We start from the raw sequence: 27199 nt of genomic DNA, 5'->3' as shown, positions 1-27199 counted from the left end.
ATCCACAGTACTCTTCAACCTCAACCCGTCTCAACTAATACACAGCGGCAATGATATTGCTCGCTAACTTCTACAATGGGTGTCACAGGCCTGTGGCAGATCCTGCAGCCCTGTGCGCGGCCCATCAAGATCGAGACGCTGAATCGGAAACGACTGGCCGTGGATGCCAGTATCTGGATCTACCAATTCCTCAAAGCCGTGCGCGATAAAGAAGGAAATGCGCTACGTAACAGTCATGTCGTTGGATTCTTTCGGCGCATCTGCAAATTGCTCTTCTTCGGTATCAAGCCAGTCTTCGTGTTCGATGGCGGCGCGCCAGCGCTCAAGAGACAAACGATACGAGCTCGCAAAGCGCGACGAGAAGGCAGGCGTGAAGATGCCGCCCAGACGGCAGCCAAGATCCTGGCCAAGCAGATGCAGCATGCCGCTGAAGCAGAAGAGGCGCGGCGAAAGGCGGAGCAAGAGCGCGGACAAGGCACAGCGCAGCAGGAGGAAGAGGTCGTGCCAGACGAGGGCTTGGTCTACGTCGACGAGTTGCAGATGACCCAGCAAGAACGCCAGCAGAACCGTAAATTCCGCAAGAAGGATGCATACCATCTGCCAGACTTGGACGTGTCAGTGAGCGAAATGGGCGGCCCAAATGATCCTCGTGTCATGTCTCTCGAGGAACTGCAAGCCTACGCCAGACAGTTTGATACAGGCGAAGATATCAACGTATACGACTTCTCCAAGATAGACTATGATAGTCCGTTCTTCATGTCTCTTCCTGCGTCGGACCGTTACAACATATTGAATGCTGCCAGGCTGCGCAGCCGTCTGCGTATGGGCTACTCAAAGGAGCAGTTGGACACCATGTTCCCAGATCGCATGGCTTTCTCTAGGTTCCAGATTGAGCGTGTTGCCGAGCGCAATGAGCTGACTCAGCGACTCATGAATCTCGAGAACTATGATGGCATCGAGTTTGGAGGTGGTAGAATAGCTGGCGAGAAAAGCAGAGAGTACGTCCTTGTCAAAAATGACGGCGTTGAGGGCGGATGGGCTCTTGGTGTGATCAGTGACGAGGGCAAGGAGGAAAAGCCCATCGATCTCGATCGGCCTGCACCACGAATCAAGACTGAGGATGATGATTGGGAAGAAGATGACGAGTTCGAAGATGTTCCTATTGAAGGACTGAATCGCTTACCGAAGCCGAAGCCACGGCATCAGCAAATGATGGATGAACTTTCAAAGCAGCGTCGAGCAGTCTATCAATCGAGGAGAGGCGGTGGGCGGCGCAGACCCAGACGCAAACCTGCGCAACCACGGAACGAGCTGTTTGTACAAAGTAGCAGTGAGGAAGAAGCTGAGGAAGCCGATGCATGGGAGGAGGTCGATGCCAAGCTCTTCGGAGAGGACGAACAGCAGGGTTCTGAAGACGAAGAGCTGCAGAGAGCCATTGCCATGTCACTTGAGAAGAATGGTGATGATGACCGCGTTCAGACCAATGAAGCTGATCAAGAGTCGGAAGACGATGATATGCTAGAAGTGTTCAAGCAGACTGCCGCTGCTGAGGCTAGACCAATTCCCAAAGGCAGTGGCAGAGACATTGCAAGCATTATTAACAAACGTGCCTACAACACCGCTCCCGAGAGTAGAGAAGTCACCTCGTTCGGCGTACCTACACAGAAGTCGGACAGCAGCGACGAAGACGACAGCATGGACTTCCAAGCTGCACTCGCCGAAAGCCGCAAGAATAAGCGCAAGACTAGTCCGTCTCGCCCTCAGAAACCAGCTCCGCCACCTGCAAAAGAAGCGACTGCCAGCGACATTGCCAAGAAAGCTGGCTTTAGTGGACCACTGCCATTTGAGAAGCTAGACCTTGGAACTTCGCTGCTCGGAAAGAAGAAAATGCAGGAACGGAAAGAAGAGGCGGCTGGTGGATTTGAAAATCCGGCTTTGGCCCACAAGGAAAAGAAAGCTGCTGGACCTCTTCCTCCTTGGTTTTCGGGTGATGTAGAGAAGGATATGAAAGCTCAGCGGGATCTTGAGCTTGAAGATCGACAACGGGCAAGAGAATTCAACAAGCAATTCATGTTCGAGGAGCGAGATGCACCAACGATAAGAAGGGGTGATACCGGGGAAGTCATTGATCTTGATGCTGATGAGGAGGACGAGATGAATGTCCCGAAGCAAGGCGAAATTATCGATCTTGACCCATTGGACAAGGATGCTGTTTCGAATGACAAACAAGATGTCAACATGGGGAACATGGCTGACGAGGTGCGAGCCGACCCTCCTCAATTGGAGCAGACCGCATCAAGCGCTTCAAACCCTCGAGAGTCTGCGGATCTTGGGAAACGGCCAGCACCAAACCCAGCAAGCACCAAACAACCCCAAAAAGCGCCACCCACCGAGCGCGAAGAGTCAGACGAAGAGATGATCGAGTGGAGCGACAGCGATCGCGAGGAACATGAGAGTCTCAGACCTGCACCGTCTAGTAATCTTGCTGCCGAACAGACTGAAAGTAATCGGCCAAAAGGTATCGAGGCTCAAGCTCGTTCACCATCGGCAGAACCAGAGTTCGAAGACGTCAGCATCCCTGAGACATCTAATGTAGATGATCTTGGCGACGCGGACGAAGAAGATGATGTGCCATCTCATCACACTTCGGGCCTGGTGGCTCAAGAGACGATTCCCGAGGACGAAGACTTTGATGACTTCTCCGATCCGGAAGAAGCAGAAATGCTGCGTAATCTGACCATCGAAGCGGAAGAGCATGCCCGCTTCGCTAGCACTCTTAATAACAAGTCTCAGGCTCAAAATATTGCCGACTACGAGAAAGAGCTCAAGCAGCTGCGCAATCAACAGAAGAAAGACCGTCGTGACGCAGACGAGGTCACTCAAACCATGATTCAGGAATGTCAAGCTCTTCTACGGCTCTTTGGCCTTCCATACATCACCGCACCGATGGAAGCTGAAGCCCAATGCGCCGAGCTTGTGCATCTGGGACTTGTTGATGGAATCGTGACCGATGACTCTGACTGCTTTCTCTTCGGTGGAACGAGAGTTTACAAGAACATGTTCAACCAAGCAAAATTCGTCGAATGCTATCTCACTTCAGACCTGGAGAAGGAATTTGATCTCACCAGAGAGAAGCTGATATCGATTGCACAACTTTTGGGCTCGGACTATACTGAAGGGCTTCATGGCGTCGGAGCCGTCACTGCTTTGGAGATTATTTCCGAGTTTCCCGACCTTGAAGCCTTCAAGCAGTGGTGGACCGGCGTCCAAACGGCAGTCATACCGAAATCTGCGGATCAGGAACATCCCTTTCGACGAAAATTCCGAAAGAATGCAAAAAAGCTTTTCTTGCCCCCTTCGTTTCCGGACGCCCGTGTTGCGATGGCTTATTTGAAACCAGAGGTTGATTCTAATCCTGAAGCCTTCCAGTTCGGCGTTCCAGACCTCGACGCTCTACGATCATTCTTGATGGCAACAATCGGGTGGACGCAGGAGCGAACAGATGAGGTTCTCGTGCCAGTCATCAAGGACATGAATCGAAGATTGGACGAGGGGACACAATCCAACATCACCGCTTTCTTCGATGGCGGCGTAGGTATCGGGGCCGCCGGAAGGAATGAGAAAGGTGAAGCGTTCGCACCTAGGAAGAGAAATCAAGCAAGCAAGAGGATGGGAAATGCGCTGGGAAAGATGGCGCAGAGAGCGAAGGTGAAGAAGAGTGGAACAGTGCCCGAGGCGGACGACGATGAGGCGGACAAGCCGGTCGCTGAGGGTGATGCCGATGCGCCGACAGCGCGAAGTGCAGCAGCCCAAGGCCAGAAGAGACGCAAAGCTAAGGCTCCGGAACAGACTGCTACATCAGCAGACGACGAGAGCGACTTCGCCGAGCCGAGCAAGAAGAAGACGAAACGCAAGTCAAAGACCAGCGGTCGAAAGAGGGCTGCACAGGTTGATGCTGAACAGAACGAGTAAACGATGAACTGATAGTATGAGAAACGCCGGCCGCTGTGGACTCCGTGTCTGGGCGTCTTGCACCCATGCTAAGTCCCAGCTCTTGATGTCATTTTTTCGAATTTCCAGGACTACGTGATCGGTGTCTGACCATGCCAGCCATGCGACCCGCCACATGTATCGACAGAGACCCAGCTTCGTTTTGATCGATTTGAGATGTCGTCGGGAATCTGACGTCGGAGCAGGGTGGCGTTGGAAGCACGTCGCAGGTGGTAGTTAGCGGGGGAAGCAAGGACGAGGAGAGCAGAAGATGGGCGATGGCGTGCTTTTCGGAGTTGTCGTTAACGTTGATCAGTTTCTTGGCCTACATGGATGGATCATTGGTATGGCAGCGCCGATGAGGTGAGCAAGGCAATTGCGGCAATTCCTACAGAAGAGGTAATTGCCGACACACGATCTTTCTCCAAATCAGCTCGAAGATCGACAGATATTCTAACTTACAGGCATTCATTCAGTCCTGCGATCAACACTTATTGCATGAGCTTAGCCGTCTGACATTGGGAGACACGCTCATTCGTTCCGGGGGCGTCTCTGCACGGAGCGGCAGAACTCATGATCTTGTCGTAAAAGTTCGGCAACCTGGGCGAGCTCTCATTTTTGGCCGAAGAGCCTCAAAAACCTGGTTCTTCTATTGGACACCAATTTGGTCAGCATGTCGACCTCTCTCTGGTTCCCGGCTCGTCAAAGCTTTCACTAATACACGCCGATGCCATGCTCAGGTGGCGCTTATGGTCTCGAGCGGGGGTCCATGGCCCAAACGACCTACTGTTGACGCTGAAGCAAAAGTGTGAACACATTCATTATTGGACTTCCTTCTAACGACATCTCTTCCTTTCTCACTACGCAAACAGTAATCTGAACCAGTACAAACTTCAAGCCAGCACCTTGACATCCATGCACTTGGCTCACAGTTCCATGTCCGATAAACCATCGCCGACATCCGCAGACGAAAGGGTCTATCGATTTATATCCGACCCATCACACAAGGAGAATCTATCGGGAAGAGTCCGAGCAGCATGCTTGACTTGTCGACGAAAGAAGATAAAATGCTCGGGCGAAAGAAACTGTCGAACCTGTCGAGAGAAAGGTCTTTTCTGTGAAGGTTTCCCGGCCAGGAAGCGGCTGAAGAAGGAGGGTGGCTTCGAAAGTATCCTTGCCCCGGTTCCTGCTGGTATCGATCGCAAAGGAAAGGGCAGTTCCGTCAAGAAAAGCAGTCCGAAGCAATCGAAGCTATCTCTACGGTCAGCAGTGGCTGACAATAATGGAGTATCCGGAGACATTCCCCACGACTCAGAGCAATCATCATCGACCGACGTCCACTCTGCGTTAAGCGCGGAGCTGGGTCAGCGGGTTGCCATTGACGCCAAACACGACTCGAGATCCTCACGTCAACTGGAGGCTCTTGCGCCTTACCAGGTCGACACCTGGAGGCTGGATGATCATCTGCGCGCGCAGCCATCAACGCTGCCGCAACAGGTAGCAACACCTCCGACCGGTTTCATCACGTCTGCTCCGCCCGAGCAAACATCATTCAACTGGACGGAAATGCAGGACGATGAGGATTGGTGGACAGATCGAATCATTGACGCCTCAGGCCTCAGCAGACGGCAGACAATAGCCTCCTTCCTACCCTCACCAGGCGGCAACCAGTTTGAAAGCAGATACGAGGTACCACAACCATATATTGGCCCCTTCGACGACCTTGCACTCCTTCTCGCAAACAGCCGTGCGCCGACTGTTCTCAACTCAAGCGCTGGAGACTTCTCGTCTTGGTGGGATGTCAGCAACATGACACCAGCTTTTCTGGGACAAGCGCAAGGTGTTGAGCGAGAGCGTCTTCCGCCGCCTTTTCAGCATACACCAACTTCGCAATGCTCCGGGATCGCAACGCAGCAGCAGTCGGCCGATGCATTTTTCGACCACCTATGGAACAATATGCCACCGGAATGATCATGCAGAACGAATCAATTAATTCAGTTGCCGATCTCATCCGCTTCTTCGTCAACACAGACTTCCTGCTCGAGCAAGTCTTGGGCAGAGATCAGTGCTTGAAGGATCTGATCAGCTTCTGGATCGCGGGCTGGAATTTTTTTTTTTTTCCCAGCAACTCGGTCTGCTCCTCGCAAGCCTTGGAGAGAGTTTTTGTCAGCTATATAGGTTACTGGAGCGGTGCAGGGGTGACTTACCATGCTGGTGAGAGCCAGTGGGTTGATATGGAGCTCAATCCTGAGAGTTGGTTGCTTGAGTTCGAGAGTAGGGGAAGGAAGGGGTGCATGGAATTGAGTGTCGATGACGGATGGTGGGGATAAAAGGCGAGAGTCTGTCGGCCGGAGTATGGTGCACGAAGTGTGGTGAAGGTGAGCTTGAACTTGCTCGCCTTGTGGAATGACGGTATGGCGTCGTTGCGAACGAATGGAAATTGCTGGTTCGCGTGAGGGGAGGTTGAGTCGGGTTAATGGGAGTTTTGTGTATAGAAAATACGAGTTATAGATTGATCGAAAGCTCTGTAAGGTCAGATCATGGCGGCTGCCATTGCGGTTCGAAGACTTGTGAGTGAAGACATGTACGAGACCAGCCAGCTTCTGCCGAGGCTAGACCAAGCGCTGGCGTGTGGATTGAATGAGAAATATGAACTTGGGATGTCTGTACGCAATGAGATATCTGAGCGGAGGTAGGTTTGCTGGGCATGCTATGAACAAAGGTATCCTCCAGCAAACTTCTCAAAGTTTTTTTTTCGGATTTTGGGCAAGTCTTGGCCGAAGAGTTTGCGCAACCTTCAGCTTTCACATGCCAGCCTTGGCATTTTTCCACTACCGCAATTCTTTCATCAGGAATTCGAGTCGACTCCTCAGCGTTCCACAAGACGGGTTGAAGTCGTGACTCAATCTCAGCAGCATCTACGCTCACCTGTCAACAAGCTGTTGCTGCGCGTCGGCGTCCCACTACTTCTCAAATGTAAACAACTCCAAGTAGGCCCTCCCGTCCCTTCCCGTCTTGAAGCCACCGTGTCGTTATTTAAACAAATTCGCGCCTTCGTCAGCAAGATTGTGATAAGCCGACGGCGGCATGGAGCGGCCTATCTGTACAACGAATACGCCTCTGGCGAGAGCGACAATCAGCTCTTCAGTACGTACTCCCACCGCCGTCTGCGACCTCTGACCTTGCCGCTGACCATGATCCCTGATCTGACGGCTCTCTTCAACTTTTTTGTTTTTTCATCGCGTTGTCGGCCAGCAGGCTGGAATTCGGAGAAGAGTGGCGTGGAATTCGAGAGGAGTGAGAAGAGTCAGCATTGAAACTGCCGTGTTGTTAGGCTGTTGCCTGACCAGCTTATCTTTGTGACAATGACCATTGTTGCGACCAAGGCGAGTCTCTCATCCGAAGTGAAAGCACTATCTTCAACAACCTTGCCGCCTGCTTTTGAAGCTTGATCGCAAAACTCTTCTCCTCTACTCATCGAGACCCGGTCGTAGCCAAGATACCAAGTGGCTTATTCTAACACATCTACTGTGATGCCAGCATGCAACAGCTCTTGCATATTCTACCGGCGGCGATACAATCAACCTACAGGCAAGAGCTTCGCGACGAGAGATCTGTACATGGAACATCATACCAAGCCTCGTGTGAGACGCACCACGTTGTTGCCAAGGACAAAAAGAACGAATCTTCGCGCGAACATTCACTCATCGTTCGCTTCCGCAGCCAATGACGATAGCACATGATGTTGGTTCACGAGGCTCTGCCCGGGCAGCAGATTCGGCTCAGCCCTTGCATCGGTCACAGGCACAGGCACAGGCACGGTGCACGGTGCAGCAGCTCAGATCCACATTCATCGGGGATGTTCGACATTGGGGAGAGCGAGAGGGAGAAGAATGCTGCATTTCTCCATAATCTTTCGTTGTGAAGTTTGATGCACCCTTTGGAGAGAGGAGTTTACATTTTACCTAATGCTGGACGGCGATGTCTTGGCAAATCTGTTTTCCTTTGAACCCTGCCCGCACCAGCCATCATCCACTCAAGCGTCTGGCATCGCTCCCGCTGTGCATGTTTGATGCAGTGGAGAAAATGCTATATCACATGGGCGCACACCGCAGCGACATCTACGACTACACGTCTTTCTTCCCGTTCGACGGAGCGATTGTTTACCATCCCTCTTGCTCAACAATCCCGCCTCTTCTAACGACGTGACCGCCGTTCCTGCTGACGACTTACGACTTCCGACTTGTTCGCGATACACCTAGACGTGCTGTAACGACACCATGGCCTCCGATGAACACGAAAGCTCCTTTGCCAACGACCCGTACTCGTGGGATGGTCTGAAGGGATGGAAGAGCTACCGCACCCTGCGCCCGTTTCGAGGCATGTATTGGGATGTCCGGCGACGACTTCCATTCTACTGGAGTGACATAACGGATGGCTTCAACTATCGAACAATGGCCGGTACCGTTCGGATCTTCTTCGTCAATCTCCTGCCTGCGCTGGCATTCGAGTTGGATATGATGAGACGCACCGACGGCTTCTTCGGCATCAACGAGGCCCTCTTCTCCTCTGCCTTGGCCGCCTTGGTGTTCAGTCTGCTCTCGTGTCAGCCTTTGACGGTCGTCGGAATCACCGGTCTGATCTCGCTCTTCAACTACACCATCTTCGACATCTGCGTGCATCAGGGCATTCGAGAGCTGTATCCAGAATTCCTGGCCTGGGTCGCAATCTGGGCTGCAATCACGCATTGGATGTCTTCCATTTTCAACTGGTGTGACTACATGCGCTACATCACAGACTTTTCGAGTAATTCTTTCGGCACCTACGTGTCCATCATTTACATGAGTGAGTGGCAATACTGCGCAGTTCGGGAGCCTGGCTGACTCCTTCCCCACAGTCAAGGGAGTTGAAGAACTAGTCGCTAATTTTGATCAATCGAATCTGGCTGCCGGCTACCTCGGTATCATCATCGCTTTATGCTTCTGGGCCACTGTCTACTGGCTCGAGAACATGGGCGATACGATTCTCTTCAAGCCATACTACCGCAAGCTCCTCGCAGACTATGCTTATCCCATCGCCACGATATTTTGGACGGGATTCTCACACATCCCTGGTCGCATCAAGGACGCTGGCCTACCGCGAATCCCACACACTCGAGCTTTCTATCCCACCATTGACCGACCGTGGTTGATCGAATTTTGGAATTTGCCAGTGAAGTGGGTGTTTGTCGCACTGCCCATTGGCATCTTGCTCACACTACTTTTCTACTACGATCACAACGTCAGCTCCCTCACAGCTCAAGCCAAGCAATTCCCCCTGAAGAAGCCAGCAGGCTTCCACTGGGACTTCTTCCTTCTTGGTTGCACCTCATTCGCCGCAGGCATTATCGGAATTCCATTACCAAATGGCCTGGTCCCGCAGGCGCCTGTGCATACCGACTCGTTGGTAGAGTACACGGATGTGCTCACGGTAACCAAGGAGAAGAAAGACGATGCCCCGGACGACGACCAATGGCTCAATCGGAATCATAAGAAGATTGAGGCAGTGCAAGTTCGCGAGCAGCGAGTGTCGCATTTCCTCATGTGTCTTGCTCTAACAGGCTGCATGACGGGTCCACTATTGACCGTCCTGCACACAATGCCACTCGGACTCTTCGGTGGCGTGTTCTTCGTTGTCGGCTGGAGCGGCATTCCCGGATTCAACATTACCCAGAATCTCCTCTACTGTCTCAAGGAAAAGCGATTCATCGATCCAAACGACCCTCGCAATACTCTCCAGAGACGAAGAATCCTCCTCTTCACATTCTTCCAGCTCTTCGGCGTCCTCTCCAGCGTGGCGATTTCACAGACTATCGCTGCGATTGGTTTCCCCGTCATCATCACAGCTTTGATTCCTCTCCGATGGGTCATCCTACCACGAATCTTCACGGAGCACGAATTGATGATTCTAGATTCGCCCACTGCAGACTCGGACGTGGTGCTTTGTTCGATGGGAGGACAGCCGGAAAGACCTGAAGTACGCATGGCTCGAGAGCGCCGAGAAAAGCGTGATCAGGATGGCGATGGCGAGGGACAGGAGAGCCAGAAGAGTAGCGGCATCAGCAGCTCAAAAGCTGCATCTCCCGGCATGAGATCGAGAGATAAGTTTAAGGACGAGGAGGAGTTGAAGTATGATGAGCGAGAAAAGGAACGGGAGTCGGAAGGTATCAAGACGACGCTGAACACCGGACATAATTAGAGCCGGACATGATTAAAACGAGTTGGTTTGTCGATCTGAGTCGAGCAACTCAATGGACGGAAAAAAGTACTTTGCTCGCATTAGACACGTGGCAATTTGATAAACCCGCAAGGCAAATGATTGTTTTAAATCTCTCTTCATTGCACTCGTTAACTGAAATCTTCAAAAAGTTTCTCTCTCTCTCTCTCTCTACTATATCTACACCTTCACTTCCCCATCATCGTCCTCAAATCAAATCAAATCTCCACCTCCCCCGTCGGCTCCGGCCCCATCTCAACAACATCCCTCTTAGTATAAAAAGGATTACTCATCCCCTCCTGCCCCAGCCAATTCGTCTTCTTCGGCTTCGGTTTCGCCGGCTTAGGAGCAGCAGCCTTATACTTAATCCTCCACGTCTGACAATTGGCCCTGCCGTAAAACGCGTGACTCTTGGATTGCGCGCACATGGCATAGAACTGTTTGTGACAGTAGATTTTCGGGACCCATTGGGCAGGGCGACAGGCGTTGAGGATGGAACCGTCGATCCACACGGAGGCGCCGCCCGTCGAGAAGCCTTGTTTTGCGTAGGTCGAGGGGATCTGCATGTTGGTGATGGCGCAGAAGCGGTTGATGGCTTGCCATGCGATGGGGTGTTTGGCGCGGCAGGTGGAACTGTTGTCGGCGGAGACGAACAGGGTGCCGATTAGGAGGGTGAGGAGGGTGAGGAGTTTCATGATTGGTGAGGGATTGGGGGGTGGGGTTTTTTTTTCTTTTCTTTTCTCTTCCTCTTGGGAGGGGAAGGATTGAGGTGGGAGTTTTTGGGGAGCTGAGGGAGGGACTTTAATGTGTCGGGGAGGGATAAAGATGGTGGTAGGGATGTTCTGCAAGCGTATGGTAGCTGGACCATGAAAGCGTGGTGGAGCTGATATTGTTCATATTGTTCTTGAGAAGGCTTGGCGCTGGTTGGGATCAAAGAGCATTCTTGGCAAGAAAGCTCGACACAAAGGGATTCTTTTTGCTGTTGTACGTCTCCAGGGATCTGTAGATGCTTGAGTTTGGGTCGAATGATCGAGGATCTGTAGTACATGGGAAGATCATGTTCAGATTTGTCTGATTTCGGCCTGTTCTTTGGTTGTGGTCTCTAAAATCGATCAATTCGAGGCGAGAGAGCCTTTGTTGCCGTCTCGGTTCCATCTCGATCCCGCAGCCAGCCCATACTCAGCAAGTCATGTCGGTGTCGATATTCGACTTGTAACACTATGCAAAGGAAGAGCCATTCTCGCGGCTTCCTTAGTCACCTCTCCACAGAACGCCTTCGCTAATGCCAACTCATCATGCTCTTTCTATGTCCCTAACCATGTCGCTCGCTACTCACACGCGGCCCGCCCGCCCAGCCTGAATAATCTCTCCTGTGTGCGGGTCGTCCGCTCGTAATACAGCCCATCCTCGGCCGTCCGCCTTGGCCAGTGTAAGCTCCAGCTTTGTACCCATAATCTTGAACTTGCTCTCGCCAGATTTGATGGGCCCGAACAGTTCCATTTCCGACGCATAATGCTTCTTGTCACTCGTATGCAAGTCAAGGTTCACCCTGGTCCCATCGTCACTGAATTCTACCCTGGACCGATCCTTGTCGATCTTCTTGAGATATAGCGAGGCAATGACAGTGGTTGCCGTCTGATAGAAATCATTGCGGACATCTTTGAGCTCTTCCTCGGACTCTTGATCCTTTTTCTTCCCAACGAATAGATGTCGTGACTTGGTCTTGCATCCTTGAATCTTCATGAATTCGTCAAATTCCAGCACACGGCGTTTGCAGCACGTCCAGCCTTTGCTTCCCTCATGGAACAGAGCCGCGCCGGGGTGATGCACGCATTCTTCGTCATCTCTATTCTGTCCTGCCTTATACGACTTTCCACACGTCTTTCTTTTGCAAGTGGCTCCATCGGGCACAGGAATGCTTGGATCGTCGTCCTCATCTTCGGGTGGTGCAGGAGTCGCAGCTCGCGGGGTCTGCGCAGCAACGGGAGCTCTTGCAACAGGCGGCGGCAGCGAGTCGTTGGCGGTGGGTGTGGGAGCAGCAGCAGCCTTGATCGTGGCGTCAAGCTCTTCGGCGGTCTGTTTAGGTCTCTCAGCGAGAGCAGGCTGGTCGTCGACGGTGCTATGCTTGCCAGTAGTGCATGGTGGAATGCTCATGAACTCGTCGAAGGTGAGTACGCGTGGCTTGCAGCACTTCCATCCTGTCTCGTAATCAGCTTGTTTGTATGGATGGAGGAGAAGTGCTGATTGAGAGGCAGACCTACCTTTCTGACCTTCGTGGAATTCTGGAGGCCTGTTCGGGCATACAGTTAGCCATTTTGCTTCTTCTCACCTGCTAGACCTAGCCGGCGCCCAGGCATGTACATTAAGGTGCCTCGCCGGATGTACGACGCTATTCTCGCTACTCACCCTGGATGGTAAACACAATCCTCGTCCGGATCTGTAAATACCTTTTCGCAGCCTTTATGCACACACTTTTGCGTTTCGGCCATGATTTCTGTGATACGCGGTGACTGATCAGGGAGCAAGTAACTGCTCCTCCATGTGAAATCGCGCGCGATCTATCCGGGGTTGCGTCAGCCACTTCACCCCTCGCCTGCGATCAGCGGGCGTGAAGTGACTGACGAAACCCCGGATATATTGGCCTGATCGAATGCGAAGAAGATCTCTGGAACACTTTAGAAACCACCGTGCAGAAGCTAAGCGCAGCGCCGAGCGGCCGTGCGTCATCCACAACCCCATGCATGTATGCATACACCATACACCTCAATATCATCCACAAACAATTGCGCTTCATTGCACGGAACAATGCAGGCAACGAGAGCGCTCTTCCAGCACTCCCTGAGACTGACACTTTTCACTCATGACCACTGCTCGCTGTGCCACTCCGTGAAGAGCGTGATGTCTCGAGTATGGGACCGTAGGCAGTTTGATTACCGCGAAATCGACATTTTGGCCCCGGAGAACGGGCGGTGGAAGAAAGTCTACGAGATGGATATTCCTGTCGTAAGTGTTGTAGGAATGCTCCCGTCGATTCTGGCTCAAGGCTCTGCAGGTCCACATTGATCGTACCGCCACTCTCCGAACACAACATGACGAGACGACTGCCTCGGCGCGTAAGCTCAAGCATCGTTTTACTGAAGAGCAGCTCGAAAAGGTCATGGACGAAGTTGAGCAGTTGTGAACGCGGCGAGAGTCTTGCCTGGTGCTCCGCCGCATTATTGCCGAATGGAACTACCGAGCCCCTCCATGAACTCTTCGCTGTGGCAGGAATCGGCAACAAGAAGATTACCGTATACGAGGAGAGACGTGCAGCCAAGTCGTCGACGTGGGTGGTCCTATATGTACACTTCACGTCCTATCGCATTTCACATCCATGACCGCTGGAACACTCAAATCACAATGCAGGCAGCAAACAGACTACAGAAAGCCCTGAAGAGCGGCAGGACCAGTCTTGGTGGATGGCAAATGTTTCCAGGAGCGAATCTCAGCAGAGCGATAGCACGCACTCCTGGCATTGATTGGTACGCAAGCGTTGTTGATCTGGGTTGAGACAATCGCTGACCTTTGAGTGGTGCGCTCCAGGATTTGTGTCGACACCGAACATGGAAACATCAGCGATGCTGAGATGCATGAGTCGGTCGCAGCCATAGCAGCCTGTGGTATTTCGCCTGTCGTGAGACTACCAGACGGTCAGCATTGGATGATCAAACGTGCTCTGGATGCTGGTGCCCATGGTATCATCATTCCTCTACTCCGGTCTGTCGAAGACGCCAGGAACATTGTCAAATTCAGCAAGTTTCCACCTGATGGTAATCGAGGACTGGGATCGCCATTTGCCATGGAAAAGTTCGCCGAGCAAGTTCCAAACGCCAAAGAAGTCAGCATGTCGCAGTACTTCCAGGAAGCCAATAGCAGTATCGTAGTGATAGTACAAATTGAGACTGCCTCGGCGCTGGAACAGATTGACCAGATCGCTGCAGTCCCGGGAATCGACGTGTGCTTTGTTGGACCGGTAGATCTAGGCAATAGTAGGTCTCAGGACCATCGAATAGCAGATCCACGTTTGCTAATATGTATTGGCATCCGTCACTAGGTATCGGACACCCACCCCAGAATCTTGGCGTTTATGCTCCCGAGCTCGAAAATGCAATCTCGAAGATCCATGCTGCCACCCAGGCGGCCGCCAAATACACAGCGATGTTCACTGGTAGTGGAGAACAGGCCAAGAAATATGTAGAACAGGGCTTCAACATGGTCAACGTCATGACTGATGTTGGAGCTATCAGATCAAGTTTTGCTCATGCAGCTGCCACTGCCGTAAAGCTGTAATCGTTGAAAAGCTCGAGTCAAGAGCGTTCGAGGATGCTGTGAAGGAGACATTAACCTGCACTTTCTGAATGCAGCCTTCACTCGAGGAAGCTGCTGACGAGGCTCTGTGTCGTTGAGCTCGGCGTTACACTGATTGCTTACTGCTCGCGTGGTACTACATTCACCAAACAACTTAACTTGCAGAAGCTCAAGCTTGATTTGAATGCTCCCAACTACTTTCCGCAATCTGTAACACCGACCGACTGAAATCTCAAAAAAGCACCTGACAACTAGACATCGATCATTCTGCATAAATCCAATACAGTTCCTCCTCCAGCGACGACGCGAGCGCCTCAACACCATGTGCTTCATCGACATCATCCACTATATCTGTGGAGGCGAGGACCAGATCCTGATCGAACGCTGTGTGCTTCCATCGCTATGCATTCCACATGTGCGCCGCACCTTGCATTCTACGACCGTGTGCGAGCTCTGCGGTCGAGCCTGGGAGCTTAGCGCACTCACAGAGGAAGCATACGAAGCCGTCACCACGCCTTTGATCATTGAATCGCGCCAAGCAAGTGGTGGATATTTTGGCTACTTCATGCAATCCGAGCCTACCAGGCCATCGCTGTGCCAAACGCAGCTGCCTACTTCCCCGGATGCAACTGCACTGCCAGAGCTCCCGAGGAAGCAGTCAACCGCAGGTCTTTACTATTCTCACGAGATCTCTATTCCGATTCGAGAGCGGCCACAAGGAGCTTCAACTTCTCCAAATACACGCTCGCCTTCGAGCTGCCAGTATCTGCACCAAGCACAACATCCGCCTCCATCCCCACTGAAACATAGCAATACGGCACCTTTCGTACATAGAAAGGCACACTCACGACGACACAGTTGTTAACGACCAGTCGGCAGCGTCCGCCAATATGCCCATATCCGCCCAAGCTGATGAACAGCATGACTCTCCTGCAAAGGCATCCACGGACAATCTCTCCGTCGGCGGGAAGGAGCGGGAATTGGTCGATGAAAAGCTCACGTCTGCAAATGACAAACAGAAAGGAGGGGAAGACCAGAAACCGAAAATTGACCTCGAAGATGCGTTTCGCAGATTGACGATGTCGTCGGGTGGAACAGCTACTTTCCCTGGCTCTAATACCGGAGCGCTGCCACTGAATTACTATCAACAAATCATCACCGAATGTATCATCGATGCAATGCCCGACGAAGCACAACGCCACCTCTTCCATTGTTTGATTATTGCGATATTCGAAAGCGACTCCTCCAAAGAAATTCCATATGGTACATGGAGAGACCAGAAGTCAGACTGGATTCTCATTCTCAAAGCGGTGAGCGGGAAAAATCTCGAACCGGGAAAGCCCGAACATTCTCTTGACACTGTTGAAGACCAAGACCGGCAAAAGGAGATTGTGGCCCTCAATGCAGACGTAGTGCAATTCTTTCAAAAATAGGATTTGTTGCAGGTCTGGGGTTCACGGAAAATATTCTCCTTATTGCCATACGTATGTATGCAGCCTCCGGCACCGACTTCTGCAGCAGCATCGCCGATAGATATCTCGAGTCAGCATGCTCGAGAAGGAAAGCCTGCTTCGAATGTCGACTAGAAGACGTCACGAAGTCCCGATCAGAAACACAGCGAGGCTTCCGAAGCGGACCGAATACTGCAAGGCTACTTCCAACAACTTCCTGAACTGGAAGAAAGTCCTCCTCCAGAGGACACATCAAGCGTGTCATCGTTGGAGATCACCACAACAATAAATGCTGTCAAGGAACTGGTGTTGCGGTACCCCGATTCATTGGACCTCGACAGCAAGTATCTTGAGCTCTTGGCAAAGAAGTCAAACATCGAAGCCAGGGTGGATGAGTGCGAAGATGATCTGTCTCGGTCGGAGAGGGTCGTACAGCACGGAGCATATCCCTTGCATGGGCAGAGCGACATGAAGCGCATGTATCATGCTGCAGGCGAGGTTCGCAACGGCACTTCTAGTCATGCGCGCGAGCTCCTGGATCTCATAGATTTGAGGGCAGACTTGTGTCGAGTCGAAATGGAGATTGCAGTACATCTTGCAGGAAAGTCTGAACGCAGACGTTCATGAGCGGAATTGTGTTGTGGTTCTGATGCCAAGGAGCGCCTTGAAAGGCACATGATTGAAGGTGACGCAAATCTCGATTGCTTAGGTCGGAGGTGGTTGCCAGAGTCAAATGGAGAAAGTGAGATCGATATCGTGTCACGACTCTAGATCGATCGCTTTCCAGCTGTGATGTTCTTCAAGAAGCAGACCAGCATCCTTCCACGTCTCAAAATCGACCTGCTTCTAACCCATCAACATGTGTCTCTTCGATGCCTTCATCTACACGCCCTGTAACCACTTGACTTCACATTTGCGCAGAAGATGCCGTCGCTCACCCTTGTGCAAGGTCAGATTTACTAGGCCCCAAAGAGTGGCATTTGCCTGTACTTCATGCACCTTGGAGCAGGGAGTACTCAATGCCGCAACTCTGGAGGACGTGAGACTTCGGGCCAGACGGGAAGATTTTTGGCAAAGAGCAGAAGTCGGATGGCGCAGTCAGGTCTTGAAAGATTACTACTTGATGATGGTCGATCGGGTAGCTGGTCCGGCGAGGTGCGAGGGTGAGCGGAGGACGAGGCTCTTGATGCATTAAGGTCCGAGCGTGAAGGGCTAGGACTTGTCGGCATAGTTGTCTGGAGCTTATACAGGCCATAGATCGGGCTTCATGCTGCGAGGCGATATCTCCGCAGTCAAGATCGTGTTCCAGGGCTGAAGCTTCTCGTTCTCAGCACAGTCGCTCGCAGCTTACAGATTCATATCACAAGATGACACGTCTCGTCTCGGCAGGCAATTTCGTATCTTCGAGCGAGACTGGCCCTTCTGTGCGCAGCATATTTTTGCCCGTTTATCCGACACGTCCAGCAGGAGGCGAATGGTCAGAGCAATCATGACAGGCGCTCAAGATAGCCTTGCTGTATCAGTCTCTCCACGTCACCCTGTCGAACATAGAACTGACTGTTCTTTGTCAAAGTGATGGAGCCGTACTCGGTCTGAATTTCGCCCGCATCCTTCAAAACGCGTACATCGATGAAGATATCCCTCGGCGGCTCCAGACTCCCGGTGAGATCGATATCGGTCCACTGGCCTTTGTATGCCGCAAGGAGATCGCTGTATCGATGAACATATTGCTCCTCTTCTGCACTCATGCTGCTGGTATTGCCATCCTGGCGACCAGATGATGAAGCCTGCGCAGACGCCAATGCCAGATCTGCGACATCCACACCTTCCCAGCACATCGCCTCGAGCTTATCCGTGCGGGTTTTGTGATATGCCAGAAGACAGCGCTTGTTGCGGCGCATGGACAGGTGGTTTACCAGTAATGCGCATGCCATTGACGGATCTTCTGCCGGATTGAAGGATGATTTCAACTGAGTGCCATCGCTGGATTGTGAGTCTCCCGAGCTGTAGGGCGCTAGAAGAGCGTTTGTTTCCCGATCCAGATCTCGAACTTCTTTGGTCACTGCGCGTACGGTCGTTGCTGCGTACGGCGGGAGATTGGGCAGGCCTCGAGTCCGCTTGGCATCTTCGACGAGCTTGTTGGCCTGTTCGGCGTACATGGTTGTGGTGGCAATATGGGAAGCCGGAAAATTGGTGCATGCTCTCTGGAAGGTCGATCAGATGAAGTGCGTACCTTCACTCGATGAATGAGAAATCAAAGTGACGCGCCTTGTTAGACTTCGGACAGAACTTGACGCGAACGTCTACTTTTGTCACCAAGGCTCACGACCACTGCCTCACAAGTCATAACAACCCGCCTTCACACCACATCACACCTGACCAGCCGACATACATCGTCACTGCATCAGACTCCGCCTCGCGTCGACGGCGACAGCATGTTTACGCTCTGCAGTTGCTTCGGAGCGGACTTGCGACACTCCATACCACAACACCGCCAATCTTGCATTCCAGAGCAATGGACCGCGACCTGCTCAATAAGAAGCAGATATTCGACATCTTCGACAATCTTGACGAGAGCGATGATGAGCCAGATGACGGACGAAGAGCCTCTGAGCAGGCCCTGAAGAAGAAGTCTCTGCCGAAAGCTCCGCTGCCTTCGATCAAGGCCGACGACTCAAGACCATTGGCTCGCTCGACATCGGACACGACCTTGACTTCACGCGAGCTGGCTCGCAAGGTCCATGTCCATGTCCATGTCCATGTCGATGCAGTGCCGTCGTCTACTGATCCTCTCGGTGCCGCTCGAAACAAGCCTCTGCCACCCAGCACCCTGAGGAAAACTGTGAGCGACGTCGCAAGAAAACCTGCTGCACCAGCTCCAGTGACTGGAAAGAGAAAACGTGAAAGCTCTTTCAAATGTGCCCCAGAAGACCAACAGATCTTTCGCCGTCTAGTCTTCTTCTTCTTTCCAAATGATGACAAAAACCCAGTTCGTCGTATGCGAATCAACAAAGCACGTGAGTATGGTGCAGTCTGGCAGCGCGACTTTGACGACCAGGTAACGCATGTCGTATCGGACAAGAACATGGATTTTGCCTCTCTACTGAAGTGGCTCAAGTTGGAGCAGCTGCCCACACAAGTCAAGGCAGTATCAGAGGCCTGGCCTGCCGAATGTCTGGCCTACAAGACCCTTTTAGATCCGACACATCCGCGATTTACAATCAAAGGCCAACAGCAGCGAGTGGCGCCCCAAGTGCCATCTACAAAGCCATCAGTCAGCGTGGAAAAAGCAGCAGTGATTGACTTCGCTGATGAGCCGGAGCCTTCTCGTGTTCCTGCAAGCTTCATTGATATGACCATTGACAGTAGCAAAGAGCTAGACGATGCCATTGCACGCGCGAGACAGCTTCAACACATACCCCTCGATGATGAAGAGGCCAACAGCCGACCCATCAGCTCCGAAGGTCCACTGTCAGAAGAAGAGTCTGGATCGGGTGGCCTCAAACTCTTGGCACAACGTACAACCCAGCGGAAAAGGTTACAGGAGCAAGAGAAATGGCAGTGCATGCAGAAGCACGATGGCAAAAAGTCGGGCAATCCGAATGAAGCCACAATTAATATCCTTCAGCAGATGGCAGACTACTACGGCCAGCTTGGAGATGAGTGGCGAATCAGGGCATACCGCAAAGCCATTGCGACATTGCGTAACCATCCGGTCAAGGTGAGCACCAAAGAACAAGCTGGAGCCCTGCCAAACGTCGGCCCTCGATTAGCGGAGAAGATAGAGGAGATTGCCTTCACAAATCGACTGAGACGACTGGACAACGCCAAGGCAGAACCTCGAGACCAAGTTTTGCAGACATTCATGGGAGTATATGGCGCAGGCCTGAAGAAGGCCACGGAATGGGTGGAGCAAGGATATACAACACTTGACGAGCTCATGGAGAAAGCAGAGCTTACGGAAAACCAGCGCATTGGAATAGAGCACTACGAGGACTTCAAGACACGCATCCCTCGTGCCGAAGTCGCTGAGCACGGCAGTATCGTACGCCGAGCTCTGCATGAGATTGATCCAGCATTCGAAGTGATCATCGGTGGCTCCTATCGACGCGGCGCTGCCACGTCAGGCGATATCGACTGCCTGATCACCCGTCCCGACACAGGCCCCGATCATCTCCGAAACATCGTCTTGGGTCAATTAGTCCCGCGACTGACCGCCGCAAAATTCCTCGTCGCTAGTCTCGCCATCACTTCTCGCGATGACGGAAGTAAATGGCACGGCGCGTCTTGTCTTCCTGGGAGCAAAATTTGGCGTCGCCTCGACTTGCTTCTAGTCCCATCAGATGAACTCGGAGCCGCATTACTGTACTGGACCGGAAACGACATTTTTAATCGAAGCTTACGACTCCTGGCGAGCACGAAAGGTCTGCGTCTCAATCAACGGGGGCTGTACAAGGATGTCTTGCGAGGGAAAGCACGTGTCAAGCTCACGGATGGTACCCTGGTCGAAGGTAAAGACGAGAAGAAGATTTTTGCGGCTTTGGGAGTGCCTTGGCGGCCGCCTGAGCATCGTATGTGTTGATGAGAGAAAGTGAGAAGATGCTGCATGCTCGAAAGGGCATACTATAGTTGAACAGATTTCGCACCACTGGTTTCAGGTCATTGGGCTCTTTGACCAATACTGGAGTTTGGGCAATTCTTGAGAGTATCTCGACCGAAAGGAAATCTTTCAATTCGAAATTTATCCATCTACGTAACAGTAAAAGCCACCCATTCCTCCTCTTCCTCCTCCACATCCTCGAAAAGAAAAAAAGTACAGACCAAAAAAAAAGTTTGTGGCTATCATCCAGCCATGGTATCTCAAAAAGCGATTTGCCATTCCCATAACACCGACCTCAATGCCGTCGCACCATCACATGTGAAAAGTTGTTAAGCGATACCCAGACCGACCCTGCCAGCCTCAAGTCCATCACGTCCTCCTCCTCTCTCGCGCATCCTCCTACCTTCCATCAAACCTCTCAAGCCTCGTTTTTGCAGTCCGACGACCGAACTCAAGGCCCCGTTCCACACTTCCTGATACTCTTTCCTGCTCAAGCGAGAGCTGAGACTCATTTCACTCTCGCTCATGCTGGCGTCTGTAGCAGCACTCATTGGCTCCTCCTCGTTGTCTTCGTGAGCTGTTGGGAGGTCTCCCGGCCGGAGCGTGTTGCGTGGGTTCCGACCATTGGCCATCTCGGTATCGATCCGGAGAGCTGATGCCGAGCGAGAGCCGTTGGCCAGAAGGCCTTCCAAGCCGGCAAGGCTATGTGTGCGGATTGGAATGTGGTCGGATGGAATGCTGCGAGCCGTGGGAGTAAAGTGTACGCTGTCACCACCTCCTGCGCCCATGGCTGCAGCGTTGAATATTGCAGCAGCATTTCGGCCATCGAGACATTGGTGCAGACGCTCAATGGTGGCTTCGAGCAGGCCATCGATCTTGTAGGGACGGGCCAATTGTAGCAGGGAGCAGAAGATCTGAGGCGTCGCTAATGGATGTGGTGGTGCAGGTAATGTTGAACTGTATAAGTAATGGAGCAACGCATGCAAAGTAGGCGCAGTGTGCGGCAAGTACAATAGTCTTGGTCGCTTCGACGGGGGTGCTGTCCGCGTGTCTGGCACAGCGGTCTCAATAGCGTTGCTGTTGTTCGTGAGGGTGGTGCCACCAGATGTGACAGATGCTGAGCCCGTGATGGTAGTGCTTGAGTTCCGTGAGGGATGACCTGACGCCTGTGGCCGAAGAGTCGCAGCGTCGGAGTCTCCAGACGCAGACATTAATGACTCGCGTAAGAGAGTGACGAAGTGCGGACCCCAACGGCGTGCTATGAGGTGTGAGTTTACAGGTACACGAGTGCCGTCGATGGCGAGGAAGTCCATATCTGCAAGCTCTTTGACATTCAGTGCAAGAGCGCCAATGTCTTCTGCCGCCGAACTGAGCAGTCTGCCAAAAGCAGCATCCTCCTTCGATTGATGCGGAACCAACGGCGGTGGTATTGCGCTGGCAGAGACGTAGGCAGAGTTTGGTTCAGCCGTCCTTGGATTCTCATAGAGGCCGAACGCTTCCAGCTCGACCACGCAAATGTTCGAAAAGTTGATGCGACGGTTGTTGTAGTCGTCCACTAAACTTCGCTTGCGGTTGCCGAGGATCACAAAAGCATTTCGGCGGCTCCAAAGAACACCTCTGTTCCAGCTGCCTTGACTGAAAATACTCCCACCAGCGTCGATCCGACTCCATGTCAATGTTCGCAGATCGAGCGCCCACAAAGCATATTCCTGCTTCGACGAAGTCAGGAAAGTCCCGGAAACCACGAAATGGTTATCTATCACGCCTCCATTTGGAAAGCGTAGACCTGGCGGCGAGACGGCGGTCTGCATTGGCTTTTCTGTTAGAGTCCCATCGGTCAGGCGCACTTGAAGCTCCAATTTGACGTCCAAGAAGTTGTAGTTGGAGTAGATTAGCATTGGCGATCCAGACCCGATTGTGGTGGGGGTGGCATCATCGTCTTCCTCCTCGATATCACTCCTCGCGTGAGGTCCAGCACCAATTTGCGTGGCAGACATAGTTTTCAGTGGAGTAACCACGCTTCGGTATGCTCCGCAGCTTCGTCCCATTCCTGTAGTGCCTGTCCACTTCAGGCTTCGCAAATTGAAAATGCTCACTTGCTCGATATAGTGGTTGGCGCTATCTTGGCCGCCGACCACAACCATCTCCGCACCTCCAGTGCCATCGATGTTCACACCAAGCGTCCCTTGGTTCGGGTTGTCACCTTCGGGATTGTGGTGGAGAGCAGAAGTCGGCGCATCGCGAGAGGCAAACACAGCAGCAGAGGGCAGGATCGCTGCGCAATGCGCATAACGGCCTTGAGGCGCATCAGGCGTATTCACTCGTGTCCATGTTCGAGAAGGCACATCGTATATGTGGACATCCGACATAACGATCACTTCTGGTTGTGCTTCTGTGCTCAATTCAGGTGCCGGGGCAGGCGACATACCGCCATAGCATACCAGCTTGGTGTCACCGAGCGCGCATACGCTGTGGAAGTATCGCGGTGGTGGAACGTCACCTTTCGTCTCAAGCTTGGTCCAGTGACGCCTGATGAGGTCAAGTTCGTACAGATTTGCGGTGAGCTGAGGTTTCGTCCTCGATAGTCGTCGACCACCAAAGACATAGAGTTTGTCTCCAAGAACAGTCGTCGTTGCTCCGACCAGCGGATGCGGCTCTTTGCCAGTAGTGCGATGCACATTGCAGACCAGACCGGACAGATTTGCTGCGCTCGCTGCTGGTGTCACCCGTGGATTTGCAGAACTCGTCGCCTGGGATGGTGTGTGAGATCCGGGAGCATCTGCAGCATCATCTTCGGCAGTGGATTCTGCTTCCGAGGCAGATTCATACTCCGATCGCATGCCCACCAGGCTCACTTGACTACTCTGTGCGCTGAGGTTGGATGTTGATGCTTGGCCATCATCGTGGACGTACAGCTTGTCTGGAGAAGGTGGGGACGTCTTCGAGTCCATCGTGTTGGTTCGACTGGATTCAGGTGTAGCCTCAGACATGTCGGGCGGTGAAAGTTGAGTGATGTCGAAGTAAGGACTGGTAGTGGTGGGCTTCGTAAGTGGTGGCAAGGCACAATGCTTTCTCGCGTACGGGTTCGCAAACTCCGGGATCTTCAGCTCCACATGCCTAGGTGATGAGCGTGAGCTGGCGGGGAGCGTCTCGTAAGACGGAGGCGTCGAACGCTTTGGCGATACGGATGAAGTGCTCGATGTTGTAGAGTAATTGAATGATCCAGATCCGAAATCGGGCAGATAGGCCGGCACGTAAGAATATAGGTCTGGGATGACAATAGGCACGTGCTTCGGTCTGGACGCGCACCTGTTAGAAGATGTCGTAGGCGAAGAAAAGTCAAAGGAATCGTGAGGCGAGGCTTCGTCGCTGATGGTGGAGAGTGAAGCCGAGCGCTCTGTGTTTGCGTCCGAGAGCAGAGGAATTTCCGTGATGGGCAGAGAAGGCTTCCTCTCCCTCGTCAGAGCAGAGACCCAGGAGCGTGAAGACTTTGGAACAGGCGGGGTCTTTTCGGGGTTGGTCTTGCTGAGGGGCGATCTTTCTCTCTCCACAGATCGGCTGGTCGACGGCCTTGAGTCGATTGAAGTGGCCTTGGACGACTTTCTCGATGCAGGTCTGCTCTTGGAGCTGGAGTTGCGGTCGTGCGGAGCGGCGGCCGCTGGGTAGGCAATGACGCCTAGAGGGAACGACATCTGTGGTCAGCTCGAAGCCTAACTGTCCAATGCGTAGGGGAGGAATAATAATAATCAATGTTTGGTACTCAACGCGCACAACAAGGCAGGCAGAGGGATGTTAGAAGCGCAGTCCAGGAGGACAGATGGACAGTTGGGACTCTTCCATGCTCGGGGCACTGGGCATCGGGACTGCACCAGCCGTCTTCGTCGTGGCAGGTGGCTAGCACGCTCGTTCTCCAAGCGCGGGCCAGGTGGATATCGCGGAGGGCAGACTGCGGAGGCGGAAGACGGTTGTTTGACGGCGGTCCAGTCCATATGCAGGTATCCTGCTGTGCCATGCTGCCGGATGTTTTGCATCGTGTGTTTGTTTCCTCGCGACGGCAGGGATACACGGCCGGAACCACAATGGCCGAGCGGGTGCTGCGGACGGGCACGCTAAGGAAGGCTGAAGTCAGAGACTCACCTGGTCGGATTGGCCGCGGCGGTCGATATGTGTGTGTGTGTGCTGCAGTGCAGGTGGTTTGGCGTATGGCTACGCTCACTCCGTCGTTGAAGGATGGATGTGCGCTGGTGCGCTGCAAATGGACTAGCGCCGCCAGCAATTAGACTTTCACCTTGCGCTGCCGGGCCCCACTCCTTGCTCTCCATCTGCTGCGACCACGAGAGAAGATTTGGTTCTGCTGCTAATTTCTGCTACATGAACGGTCCCTGGCGAACGACCAGCTGCCGTGCAATACACTTACGCCGGCGACTTCGCTCAGACATGGTCGCAGAATGCGCCCGCGACGGAGCGACGAGCGACGCAATGCCCCCGAGGGCAGAGATTGCGACGCATCTTGATTTCTGCTCTCACATCATCATCTGCATCGGCTGCGTACAGCAGTTCGCCGGCTGACCTGCACGCAGCCTCCCGGCCATTCACGCACCTCTTCGGCTGTACATTTGATCGCCGCGCATAACAAAGCAATTCATCCCACTGGTCATGGGGAGAACACGAGCAACGAACGTCGAAGCCCCGACGACCGTCGTCCTGGCGTGCAGTCGGATGGCCGTCCCATGGGAGCAGGAGGCCCGGCCCTTTACACTCCTTCACCATTTCCGTTACGACTGCTTCCGGATCGTCTTCCTGACACATCCGTGCGAAGCGAGCCTCCCGATCATATGATTTCGTCAAAGTGAGGCTGCAAACAGACGTTCAGGGAATGCCTCGTAAGGCCTGCCCCTGCTTCCCTTTTCAGAGAGAGCTTGTGAGCGGCTTCAAATTGCTATGTTTCGGCTCCATAGTGCACTCAATGTTCATGTTCGAAGACTTTGCGCAGCTCGGCGGGCATAGTCGCATCTCGCAACCAATCGAGCTGCCGCGGGATCCACGTTTGAGACCTGCGAGTGGCGCTCATCATCGCGTTCCCCAGCTGTCAGGCTGTGCGGACCGCTGGATTGCGTGAAACTTAGATCTCCGTGCCGCCCTGTAGAAAACTTCCACCAAGTACAGCAAGGATACGCGTGGAACATTGTTACGTGCGTTCATACTCATCAATGAGTGCGTGTTGGCTCATGGTCGTTCTTCATTAAACGTCGCTAACCTAATTCAAGCTCCTTCCTCATTGAAGAGTAGCAGGAACGCACTTTCCGAGATATCATCAAGCCAAGCTCTTGTAGTGCTCTTTCAAGAGCAGGTCTCAGTCGATCGAAATTCCCCATTCCTGGCCCCAAACGTGTTTGAACATCGTTTCACCAAGTCTATTCCGCATTAGCATGAATTCTTGGAGAAGCAATCGGTCGATCTGTAGGAGCTCTGCCGTACTTACCATACATTGGCAGAAGTCTCTTCCTTTGGCAGCGGAGTGAAACGGAGGTATGGCTTGACGACGTTCATCTTCGGGAACAGCTTCTCAGCCTCTGGGCTCTTGACCGATGGGTGAACAATCACATCATCACCTGTATTCAGAACATATTAGAAATGTACTGCACGTCCGAGCGCATTCTGCCTGCAGCTTACCTGGCACCCAGTTGATTGGAGTGGTGACTCTGTGCTTGTCGCCGGTCTGGAGAGAGTCGACCACGCGGAGAACCTCAGCAGTGTTGCGGCCAGTCGAAGCTGGGTAAGAGAGGATCAGACGGATGGTCTTCTTTGGATCGATGATGAAGACGCTGCGGATGGTGAATGCGATGCCCTTCTCGTCGACGTTGGTGGCGTCTTGATGGTCGATCCTGGTCACGCAAAGTCAGCAGTTCGCTCGCCAAATTGACCAGGCTGACCAATCTTCCGGCCATGGAATGCTCACATGTCATAGGCAAGAGCAACCTGGCGTTGCTTGTCGCCGATGATTGGGAAGCGGAGGTTGCTGCCCGAGATCTCGTTGATGTCCTTGATCCAACCGCCATGGCTCTCAATGGTATTGGCACTGAGACCGATGAGCTTGACACCGCGCTTGGTGAACTCTGGCTCGAGCTTGGCGAAAGCACCAAGCTCAGTTGTGCAGACTGGTGTGTAGTCCTCTGGGTGGGAGAAGAGAACGACCCAGTTGTCGGCGATGAACTCGTGGAAGTCGATTGGGCCGTTGGTGGTCTCGGCTTGGAAGTTTGGCGCGATGCTGCCGAGGCGGAGAGGTGTGGACGACATATTGGTTTGGGGGTTTGTTGTGTTTGGCAGTGGTGGTTGTTTTGTGAGCGCGCTCGAGTTGTCTTCTAAAGTCGGAAGAATTATCACGAGCGAGTCGAAGGTCGAGGCGTGCGTGTGATGAATAAACAAAAAAATTAGCTTCATCACCTTCGAAGACCCCGCGATGGCGACATCGCGGGCTTGCAAATTCTGCCCCTCCATCCTTTGTCTCCAAGGCACCGAAATGGCAAAGACGCTTAGCAGCACGAGCGCTGCCCCA

General features: G+C 52.9%; 13 protein-coding genes across 13 annotated transcripts; 8 read left to right on the top strand and 5 right to left on the bottom strand.

The window, feature by feature from the left end:
- Window positions 1–75: 75 nt before the first annotated feature.
- Window positions 76–4483, top strand: MYCFIDRAFT_147956 (uncharacterized protein; the record flags this gene model as incomplete). Its single annotated transcript, XM_007922601.1, has 1 exon — window positions 76–4483. One exon carries the CDS (start codon window positions 76–78, stop codon window positions 3970–3972), a length of 3897 nt encoding a protein of 1298 aa, XP_007920792.1. The 3' UTR covers window positions 3973–4483.
- Window positions 4484–4905: 422 nt separating this feature from the next.
- Window positions 4906–5961, top strand: MYCFIDRAFT_191773 (uncharacterized protein; the record flags this gene model as incomplete). Its single annotated transcript, XM_007922600.1, has 1 exon — window positions 4906–5961. One exon carries the CDS (start codon window positions 4906–4908, stop codon window positions 5959–5961), a length of 1056 nt encoding a protein of 351 aa, XP_007920791.1.
- Window positions 5962–8270: 2309 nt separating this feature from the next.
- On the top strand, window positions 8271–10227 carry MYCFIDRAFT_28867 (uncharacterized protein; the record flags this gene model as incomplete). Its single annotated transcript, XM_007921702.1, has 2 exons — window positions 8271–8835; window positions 8888–10227. The coding sequence occupies 2 exons, from the start codon at window positions 8271–8273 to the stop codon at window positions 10225–10227; spliced, it is 1905 nt and encodes a 634-aa protein (XP_007919893.1).
- Window positions 10228–10463: 236 nt separating this feature from the next.
- On the bottom strand, window positions 10464–10940 carry MYCFIDRAFT_191771 (uncharacterized protein; the record flags this gene model as incomplete). Its single annotated transcript, XM_007922599.1, has 1 exon — window positions 10464–10940. One exon carries the CDS (start codon window positions 10938–10940, stop codon window positions 10464–10466), a length of 477 nt encoding a protein of 158 aa, XP_007920790.1.
- A 637-nt stretch (window positions 10941–11577) lies between these two features.
- Window positions 11578–12734, bottom strand: MYCFIDRAFT_126098 (uncharacterized protein; the record flags this gene model as incomplete). Its single annotated transcript, XM_007922598.1, has 3 exons — window positions 11578–12458; window positions 12507–12535; window positions 12652–12734. The coding sequence occupies 3 exons, from the start codon at window positions 12732–12734 to the stop codon at window positions 11578–11580; spliced, it is 993 nt and encodes a 330-aa protein (XP_007920789.1).
- Window positions 12735–13050: 316 nt separating this feature from the next.
- On the top strand, window positions 13051–13426 carry MYCFIDRAFT_28674 (uncharacterized protein; the record flags this gene model as incomplete). Its single annotated transcript, XM_007921689.1, has 2 exons — window positions 13051–13248; window positions 13298–13426. 2 exons carry the CDS (start codon window positions 13051–13053, stop codon window positions 13424–13426), a joined length of 327 nt encoding a protein of 108 aa, XP_007919880.1.
- A 218-nt stretch (window positions 13427–13644) lies between these two features.
- MYCFIDRAFT_125226 (uncharacterized protein) lies at window positions 13645–14574 on the top strand (the record flags this gene model as incomplete). Its single annotated transcript, XM_007922597.1, has 3 exons — window positions 13645–13766; window positions 13828–14273; window positions 14339–14574. 3 exons carry the CDS (start codon window positions 13645–13647, stop codon window positions 14572–14574), a joined length of 804 nt encoding a protein of 267 aa, XP_007920788.1.
- A 908-nt stretch (window positions 14575–15482) lies between these two features.
- On the top strand, window positions 15483–16025 carry MYCFIDRAFT_191768 (uncharacterized protein; the record flags this gene model as incomplete). The annotated part of the gene is made up of 1 exon (XM_007922596.1): window positions 15483–16025. One exon carries the CDS (start codon window positions 15483–15485, stop codon window positions 16023–16025), a length of 543 nt encoding a protein of 180 aa, XP_007920787.1.
- A 1505-nt stretch (window positions 16026–17530) lies between these two features.
- On the bottom strand, window positions 17531–18202 carry MYCFIDRAFT_75152 (uncharacterized protein; the record flags this gene model as incomplete). The annotated part of the gene is made up of 1 exon (XM_007922152.1): window positions 17531–18202. One exon carries the CDS (start codon window positions 18200–18202, stop codon window positions 17531–17533), a length of 672 nt encoding a protein of 223 aa, XP_007920343.1.
- Window positions 18203–18933: 731 nt separating this feature from the next.
- Window positions 18934–20625, top strand: MYCFIDRAFT_1485 (uncharacterized protein; the record flags this gene model as incomplete). Its single annotated transcript, XM_007921433.2, has 1 exon — window positions 18934–20625. A coding segment is annotated over one exon (1692 nt), but the record flags the coding sequence as incomplete, so codon positions are not given.
- A 347-nt stretch (window positions 20626–20972) lies between these two features.
- On the bottom strand, window positions 20973–23633 carry MYCFIDRAFT_126043 (uncharacterized protein; the record flags this gene model as incomplete). The annotated part of the gene is made up of 3 exons (XM_007922595.1): window positions 20973–21220; window positions 21266–23507; window positions 23553–23633. 3 exons carry the CDS (start codon window positions 23631–23633, stop codon window positions 20973–20975), a joined length of 2571 nt encoding a protein of 856 aa, XP_007920786.1.
- Window positions 23634–24392: 759 nt separating this feature from the next.
- Window positions 24393–26071, top strand: MYCFIDRAFT_169145 (uncharacterized protein; the record flags this gene model as incomplete). The annotated part of the gene is made up of 10 exons (XM_007922594.1): window positions 24393–24568; window positions 24605–24801; window positions 24829–24879; window positions 24908–25045; window positions 25079–25191; window positions 25224–25492; window positions 25517–25526; window positions 25556–25703; window positions 25730–25758; window positions 25790–26071. 10 exons carry the CDS (start codon window positions 24393–24395, stop codon window positions 26069–26071), a joined length of 1413 nt encoding a protein of 470 aa, XP_007920785.1.
- On the bottom strand, window positions 25849–27006 carry MYCFIDRAFT_209468 (uncharacterized protein). Its single transcript, XM_007922593.1, has 4 exons — window positions 26603–27006; window positions 26317–26528; window positions 26126–26255; window positions 25849–26057 (listed from the first exon to the last, which is right to left on the bottom strand). Coding segments are annotated over exons 1-4 (681 nt in total). The 5' UTR covers window positions 26941–27006; the 3' UTR covers window positions 25849–26056.
- Window positions 27007–27199: the final 193 nt, after the last annotated feature.

This window comes from Pseudocercospora fijiensis (genome assembly GCF_000340215.1).
Source record: "Pseudocercospora fijiensis CIRAD86 unplaced genomic scaffold MYCFIscaffold_1, whole genome shotgun sequence".
Lineage (NCBI taxonomy): Eukaryota > Fungi > Ascomycota > Dothideomycetes > Mycosphaerellales > Mycosphaerellaceae > Pseudocercospora > Pseudocercospora fijiensis.
The sequence above is the reverse complement of the archived record's forward strand: the minus strand, read 5'-3'. Positions and strand labels throughout refer to the sequence as shown.